At 41.1% G+C, this 8,427-nt stretch overlaps 2 protein-coding genes across 2 annotated transcripts; both read left to right on the top strand.

Annotated features, from left to right (window-relative positions):
• The first annotated feature begins 3,921 nt into the window (after positions 1–3,921).
• Positions 3,922–5,628, top strand: LOC138889278 (uncharacterized). The gene is made up of 4 exons (XM_070172565.1): positions 3,922–4,227; positions 4,342–4,906; positions 4,957–5,410; positions 5,496–5,628. Exons 1-4 carry the CDS (start codon positions 3,922–3,924, stop codon positions 5,626–5,628), a joined length of 1,458 nt encoding a protein of 485 aa, XP_070028666.1.
• A 926-nt stretch (positions 5,629–6,554) lies between these two features.
• On the top strand, positions 6,555–8,111 carry LOC138889277 (uncharacterized). Its single transcript, XM_070172564.1, has 3 exons — positions 6,555–7,029; positions 7,459–7,634; positions 7,683–8,111. Exons 1-3 carry the CDS (start codon positions 6,555–6,557, stop codon positions 8,109–8,111), a joined length of 1,080 nt encoding a protein of 359 aa, XP_070028665.1.
• The last annotated feature ends 316 nt before the right edge of the window (positions 8,112–8,427 follow it).

Below are 8,427 nucleotides of genomic sequence, written 5' to 3'. Positions count from 1 at the left end.
TGTGAAAAGGATCTTATTGTGACACTCATGTCAATTCAGAAGTGATTGAATGTTGAATAGCTCTTATATTTAGTATTGTTGTTTCAAAAACTTTAAGAATTGATCTTGTTCTAGTGATAGCTTGCAAAAAATGGTATGAGAATCTATTTTGAACATATTTTGGCTTGAAACAATAGGGTGCATAATGGGCCAGACCTGCGAAATCGGCCCATTAAAGGTATTGACAAGCAGGTCTGGATTTGGAGGTCATTGGGCCTCTAAATTGGCCCATACGATTTTATGCAAGTTTTCATGCCCCATTTAGGCTTTTAATAATTTCAACAGTAATTTCTTTCCAATAACTTGTTAATCCCTCATCATAACTTATCTTTTCTATATATATAATTTCTAGTGATCAAGTCTGGAACCTCTTAAGTTTCATGTAGGCCCGTTTCCAGTTTATTGTCCCTCAATAACGTCCTATAACCCATGGGCAGCCATAGGCAAATTCCAAACTTAGCAAGATTCAATCCACTTATAAATGTTTGTAGAAATACTGTTGGACACGTAGTTAATCGATTTATTGTGATTATGTACACGTTCGCATGATACGATCATGATTTTAAAAATAAACATTCATAGAGATACTTTAGGCGTGCATTTAATCTATTATCCTGGTGGTGTATACGTACGCGTAACATGATTACGATTCTCAAAAATAAATAGAGGTATGTGTTCGCACAACTTCAGCCAAACAATCTTAAATTTATAAAGCATGGTAAATTATGCATACGTATGCGTGACATAGTTTTAGCGCCCCAAATAAAACGGGTTTACACACATGTAATCCGTTTCACGCCATGATTAAAAGCGGTAAAAGGTAAAATGTATATAGGTTCCAAAAATAAGTAATCAACAACTTAATTAAGTCAGGTATGATTAAAGCGACCGTGTTAAAACCACGAAACTCGGGAATGCTTAACACCTTCTCTTGGGTTAATAGAATCTCTTACCCGGTCTTCTAGTTTTCGCACACTTTAAAACAGAGTCAAATTTCCTCGATTTGGGATTTAAAATAAATCGGTGACTTGGAACACCATATAATTATCCCAAGTGGCGACTCTGATTATATAAATAATCCCATTTCGATTAATATCACTTTAATTGAAAAAAATTTCCTATCCCCCTCGGGAAAAAGGAGGTATGACATGGAGGTGATGTTAGGCTAGAAACCCATGTTTTAGCCGTGGTATTACATTCCAATGACTGCATTTTTTATGTGCGTTTGAGCTCAAATGATAGTGAATTACACTTAGTACGTGTTTTATGCCTTGCAGGAAGTGATCTGGAGCTCAAAAGTTAATTTGGAGCTAAATTGATCAATTTGGAGCTTTGAAGTGTGAGTAAAAGCCCAATACATTAAGCCGGGATCGTGTTCGGAGGTCGTGTACCAAGTATGGATGTTAACTGAGGATGAAACAAGTTCACTCTGAGAAAACTACACTGCCGCACCGCATGAGGCGCCGCAAGGCGCGGCGCAGTAGTGTAAAATGAGGCCTGACACGAAAAGAAGAGGATGCAGTCAAAGTCCACTAATGCGCCGCATGGTGCGGCGCAGCCTGCGGTGCAAATGTTCAATTTTTACAGAGCTAAGTCCTAGTTCGCACATGAAAGGATGTTTTCGTCTGGGCTCGACCCTATTTGGTATAAATACATGTAAAAACACTATTTAGAAGATTTTTGACATATCTTAGACCTAGGAAGGCTATTGCGGAAGGGAGAAAACGTTTGGAACAATTTTCGGATTGGCATCAAATTCTTCATTCCTTCATCTTTGCTTTGTAATTTAATTATGCAATTTACTTGGGAAATTATGAACACGATTATGAGTAGCTAAATATTTGGTCTAGGGCTTTGATGGAACCCATTGAAGGATGAACTTCTTGTGATGTTAATATAGTTTGCTCGGTTTAATCTTTATTTGTTCAACTACGTTCTTGTTGTAGTTAATTGATAGGATCCTCAATTAATTGTGCCTATTTAGTATGTATTACTCGGGAAAGAGTATATATTTAGGTAATTATTGAACAACACCACTCCCGGAGTATATGAGGGATCAATAACCGAGGGTTTAAAGGCGAGATTAGGGATAACGAAGTCTTGAGTGCGATCTAAAGTGAGATGTATCAAAAGCCAGCTAGCGTAACTCGGGAGAGTGTGTCTAGTAAATTGTCGTGATTACTCGGAAGAGATTTATAGTAATAAGAGTGCTCACGATCGATAGAGACGGTTAGGCAAATCTATATGAAACATAACCGGAAGGGATTCCATTAATAGGGGAAATCACAACCTTAGATCTTTCTCTTAATTGTTTACAACTTAATCATAGTTAGTCTTTATTTGCTTAATTGCAGTCCGTCATAGTTAGTAAAAATATCCTCAATTGTTATTCAAAACATTTGGGAAGTTGATTACATAGAATTTGTGAGTCTGATAAGAGTAATTGATAGGTTAATTCCTTGTGGGTTCGACTCTGGGCGAAATACTCAGATTATATTTATAACGTCTGCGTGTCCTTTTTATAAGGCATAGTTGGGCGTAATCAAATTTTGGCGTCGTTGCCGGGGAATTAACGGTGTTATCAATTACAATTGAAAGAAATACAAAAATTCTTAGTGTAGTCAGTTTTCTCTATACCCAATCTATACATTGAAATTTTAACGTTTGTTGACTTGGTTGTACAAGTGCATGCCTAGAAACTCATCGAGAACTGGTGAATTAATTGAAGCATTATCAGATACCGAGAAAGTTTTGAAGACCTTGAATCGAGCCAACCGGAAAAACAAACAACAACAAACAACTAAACAATTCGAACCAGACATGGGGGATCACGTAATAGACCCAACTGCGCCAGCGGCACCTCTTGTGCAAGAGGCTGCGCTATGTGAATGGGCACAATCCATAGCAGAGAACTTGGCCACAACGATTTTAGTCCCGCAGATACAGGCTGAATCGTTTCAAATCATAGACAACATGTTGCACTTGTTGCAAAACATGGGACTATTTTTTGGGTCACAAATCGAAGATCCTCAACAGCACTTGAAGAATTTTCTGTCAATCTGCAAAACTCAAAGGCAGCCCAACGTAACTCAGGAAGCAATAAAGTTGTTGTTGTTTCCATTCTTAGTGACAGGAGCTGCCCAGACTTGGCTAAACTCGCTCCTCATTAATTCCATAACGACTTGAGAGGAGTTAGTCAAGCAATTTGTGAACAAGTTTCATCCACCCAACAAGACTGCTCAACAAATTGATGAAATTTTGAGTTTCAAACAGAGACCAATGGAGACACTGCAAGAAACACGGGAACGATTCAAAGGGATGTTGGTTATATGTCTGCACCACGGTATTCCAGATCAGATGTTGGGACAACGATTTTACATAGGTTTGGCAGATGGCGTGAAGGGTAATGTTGATACTTCAGCTGGTGGAGCATTTTTTAGCAAAACATGGAGAGAAAGCCAGAGTATACTTGACAAGATGGCACAGAATTCGGGGTAGACAACCAGGAATGCACCTATCACTCCAGTAGTTCACTCAGTGCCCTTCGATCCATCCAACACTCTTACTAAAAACATGGCCACATTAATGACATAGATGAGTATACTCACCAAAAAAGTGGAAGAGTCAGGGCAGAAGCAGTAGGTACACATTGTAGATACTACCAATGAGGGCTTATGTACATCTTGCATTAGTCAGACAATTGATAACCAGTGGAATGCAGAAAGTGATCATCATCACTACCCTGAGGACATGAATTATGTGTCTAATTATGGAGGCTAGACACAGGGTGGTCAAAATTGGGGCCAACAAAATTAGCCATACAGGCCAGTCCTGCCACAACTCAACAATGGAAATATGGGAGGTATGAGACCTCACAATAATATGGCGCCTTACCAAAGGCCACAAGGATATAATAATCAAAATCAGCAGCAGGGTTATCATCCTCCTCAGCAGCAGCACGGTGGAAGACATGAAGATGGGTTTGCTCGACTTGAGGCAATGATGCAGCAAGTTATTGGGTCAAATGCAAAAATCAGTGAAAGAGTGGATGCACATAATTCAGCTATTAAGAATATTAAAGTGCAGATGGGACAGATTTCGATGTCTTTGAATAATCGTCCTCATGGGACATTACTTGCAGACACTCAAATAAATCTAAAAGATCAAGGCTCGAAGCAACTGATGGCAGTGAGTCTACGTAATGGCAGAGACTTAGATCAAGAGAGGGCTCGAGAAAGCAGAAAGGTTGAGACACTTGTAGCAGTGCCCATTGAGCTAGATCATTAAACGAAACTGACATAGGTGATAGTGCAGCCTGCCCAGAAAAAACATAACACACAGATTGAGGCTGAGAAAGAAGCTGAGACAACCCAGGAACCGGTAGTAGAGGTGGTGTCTAACAAAGAAAATACCCAAATCATTGGGAAGAAGAGACCTCTAATACCATTCCCACAGAGGCTGGCCAAGTACCAGAAAGAGGAACAATACAAGAAATTCTTGGAGATGCTAAAACAAATCCATGTAAATATTCTATTGATTGATGCATTGAAGGAGATGCCTGGTTATGCAAAAATGATGAAGGACTTAATGTTCCAAAAATTCGATTTCCAAGACTTGGCCATAGTGACTCTTACTCAGACCTGCAGTGATGTGGTGACCAGACCAGTTGTTGAGAAGCTGTCTGACTCAGAGAGTTTCACAATTCCCTACACCATTGGTAACTTTGCTTTTGTCAAGTCACTTTGTGATTTGGGAGCTAGCATAAATCTTATGCCCCTGGCGATTTATAAGAGGTTGGGGATTGGAAGATCTAGACGCACATCTATGTTGTTGCAGCTAGTTGACAGGACCGTGAAAAGACCTTCTGGTATCTTAGATGATGTGCTGATTCAGGTGGGGAAATTTGTGTTCCTGCAGATTTTGTGATTCTAGATTTCAAGGTGGATGAAGAAATTCCCATAATTTTGAAAAGTCTGTTCTTGGCCACAGGGAGAGCTCTTATTGATTGTGAAACTGGGGAGCTCAAGATGAGATTGAATGATGAGAAGATAACATTTAATGTGCAGAAATCTTTGAGGCGACCGAGTGAATTTGCCAATTGCTCTCTTATTGATGTCGTGGATGTAATCGTAGACGCGGATGATGAAAAGTTGACTATTAAGGACCCTCTTGCTGCATGTTTGGTAAATTTAGATGAGGTGAATGGGGAAGAATTGGCAGAATGGGTGTTTGCTTTAGAGGGCAGGGGGTTTTGGGATAGAACTCTTGAATTTGAGCCCCTGCACTTAGAAAACAGGGAAACTCCTCCAGCCAAGCCATCCATAGAAGAACCACCAAAGCTGAAATTGAAGCCACTGCTCTCCCATCTCAGGTATGAGTTTCTTGGACCTAACTCCACATTACCTGTTATTATCTCATCTAGTTTGTTAGATGTGCATGCACAACAACTTTTGTAGGTATTCAAGGAGTGTAAAACTGACATTGGGTGGACCATGGCAGACATCAAGGGGATCAGCCCGGCATATTGTATGCATAAAATTCTGCTGGAAGAGGGACACAAACCTTCCAGGGAGCACCAAAGAAGGCTGAACCCCAATATGAAGCAAGTGGTGAAGAAAGAAGTGATTAAGTAGTTGTATGCGGGAATCATTTTCCCAATCTCTAACAGCAACTGGGTTAGCCCGGTGCAATGTGTTCCTAAGAAGGGTGGCATGACGGTGGTCAAAAATTATAACAATGAGCTGATCTCTACAAGAACCGTCACGGGCTGGAGAATTTGTATGGACTACAGAAAGTTAAATCTGGCCACCCGGAAAGACCACTTCCCACTTCCCTTCATTGATCAGATGCTAGACAGATTGGCAGGGAGGTCTTACCTCTGTTTTCTAGATGGATACCCAGGGTACAATCAAATCTCCATTGTACTAGAGGACAGAGAGAAGACCTTCTTCACTTGCCCATATGTCATTTATGCTTTTCGGAGGATGCCCTTTGGCCTATGCAATACACCCGCCACATTCCAAAGGTGCATGATGGCCATATTCACTGACATGGTCGAAGACATAATGGAGATGTTCATGGATGATTTCTCAGTGGTGGGGAACTCGTTCGATGAGTGCCTTATAAATCTGACCCGAGTGCTGAAAAGATGTACTAAGACTAACCTGGTACTTAATTGGGAGAAGTGTCATTTCATGGTACAAGAGGGCATAGTCTTGGGACACCGAGTATCAAGTAAAGGAATCGAGGTAGATCGTGCAAAAGTTAACGTGATAGCAAAGCTGCCACCTCCCACTTCAGTCAAGGCAATCAGGAGCTTCCTCGGGCATGCCGGTTTCTATCGGAGATTCATAAGAGACTTCTCAAAAATTGCCAACCCTCTCTGTAAGTTATTAGAAAAAGATCACCCTTTCTTGTTTTTTGATGATTGCAGGGTAGCATTCGAGGAGCTGAAAAAGAGGCTAGTCACAGCACCCATCATTGTTGCCCCCGACTGGGAGAAACCATTCGAACTCATGTGTGACACCAGTGACTACGCAGTGGAGGCAGTACTGGGACAACGAAAAGACAAGCTAATGCACCCAATCTACTATGCCAGTAGAACGCTGAGTGGAACCCAGCTAAACTACACTATGACTGAAAAGGAGATGTTGGCTGTGGTGTTTGCATTCGACAAGTTCAGATCATACCTAATTGGCTCTAAGGTAATTGTATATACTGATCATGCAGATCTCGGGTACTTGATTGAGAATAAGGAGTCCAAACCGCGCCTGATTCGTTGGGTGATGTTACTGCAAGAGTTTGACCTTGAAATTCGTAACCGTAAGGGCATAGAAAACCAAGTCGCTGATCATCTATCACCACTTGAGGGAGCTGAAAACACAATTGAGGTTGAGGATATTCTGGAAACCTTTCCAGATGAACAGCTGCTCGCTACAAGCCTTGACGAAGTGTCATGGTATGCAAACTTTGCAAATTACCTGGCAAGCGGTATAGTTCCCTATGACCTTTCCTTTGTTCAAAAGAAAAATATTTATAGTGACTGCCGCATGTATTATTGGGATGAACCTTACATGTTTCGAATATGTATTGATAATATGATCCGGAGGTGTGTCCTCAAGATAAAACAATTTTCTATTTTGCAGGCATGTCACACATCGGCGTATGGAGGGAATTTTGGATAAGTCAGGACGGCCGCGAAAGTGCTAGAGGTCGGGTTCTACTGACCAACAGTGTTTAAGGATGCACATCAATGGGTGAAGGACTGTAATGAATGTCAGCGAACCGGGAACATTTATCATCGCCATGAGATGCCCATAAACCCAATTCAAGAGGTTGAAGTGTTCGATGTTTGGGGGATATACTTCATGGGACCCTTAGTCAGCTCCTTTGGTAATAAGTACATACATGTTGCTGTAGATTACGTGTCCAAATGGGTGGAAGCTGCAGCACTTCCCACTAATGATGCAAGAGTGGTGGTGGGGTTTTTGAAGAAGAATATATTCACCTATTTTGGGACCCCGAGAGCTATTATCAATGACGGAGGCACTCACTTCTGCAATCGAGCCTTCGAAAAATTGTTAGCAAAATACAATGTACGCCATAAGGTGGTAACCCCGTATCATCCTCAGACCAATGGATAGGTCGAAGTATCTACTAAAGAGATAAAGAGTGTACTGGCCAAAACTGTGAATGCCACAAGAAGTAATTGGGCAAAAAAGTTAGATGATGCACTATGGGCATACAGAACTACGTTCAAAACACCAATTGGTATGTCACCATACACGTTGGTGTTCGGGAAGGCCTGTAACTTGCCAGTGGAACTAGAACATGGAGCTTGGTGGGCAATGAAACAGTTGAATCTGGACATTGAGGCTGCGGGCACAACTAGAGTCACAAAACTGCATGAACTTAACGAGTTTCGATATCTTGCTTTTGAGAGCACGAGACTGTATAAGGAGAGAAGGAAGAGGTTGCACAACAAGAACATTGCTGAGCAAAATTTCAATCCCAGAGACATGGTATTGCTTTATAACTCAAGATTAAGGCTATTTTCGGGAAACAAGTCATGATGGTATGGACCTTTTCGAGTGGTCGAAGTATCCCCCTTAGGTGCCGTAGAGATTGTAGCAGATAAAGACTCTCATACATTTAGAGTCAATGGGCAGAGATTGAAACTATATGTGGGCATGAATGAACCAAAGGAAGTGTCTGAGATCTACCTGACTGAACCTCATAGGTCGAGTGAGCCTTAAATGCGCTCATCTGCGTCGTGTCGCGACGTTAAATCAGGCGCTTATTGGGAGGCAACCCAATTGTTAACCTTACTAACTCATAATTGTAGTTTAGGATTATTAGAATTTAGTAGTTATGAGACTTGATTGGGTA

Source organism: Nicotiana sylvestris, chromosome 4, assembly GCF_000393655.2.
Source record: "Nicotiana sylvestris chromosome 4, ASM39365v2, whole genome shotgun sequence".
NCBI classification, from domain to species: domain Eukaryota; kingdom Viridiplantae; phylum Streptophyta; class Magnoliopsida; order Solanales; family Solanaceae; genus Nicotiana; species Nicotiana sylvestris.
This window is presented reverse-complemented; position numbering and strand designations above follow the sequence as displayed.

Bases quoted from the DNA above. Each gene is read 5' to 3' on its own strand.
- LOC138889277 (XM_070172564.1), top strand. From the start codon at position 6,555: ATGTGTGACACCAGTGACTACGCAGTGGAGGCAGTACTGGGACAACGA. The intron at 7,030-7,458 runs GTATAGTTCCCT...ATGTTGCTGTAG, and splicing joins TGCAAATTACCTGGCAAGCG to ATTACGTGTCCAAATGGGTG. The intron at 7,635-7,682 runs GTACGCCATAAG...ACCAATGGATAG, and splicing joins AATTGTTAGCAAAATACAAT to GTCGAAGTATCTACTAAAGA.
- LOC138889278 (XM_070172565.1), top strand. From the start codon at position 3,922: ATGGCGCCTTACCAAAGGCCACAAGGATATAATAATCAAAATCAGCAG. The intron at 4,228-4,341 runs GTGAGTCTACGT...AAACTGACATAG, and splicing joins GCTCGAAGCAACTGATGGCA to GTGATAGTGCAGCCTGCCCA. The intron at 4,907-4,956 runs GTATCTTAGATG...GTGTTCCTGCAG, and splicing joins GACCGTGAAAAGACCTTCTG to ATTTTGTGATTCTAGATTTC.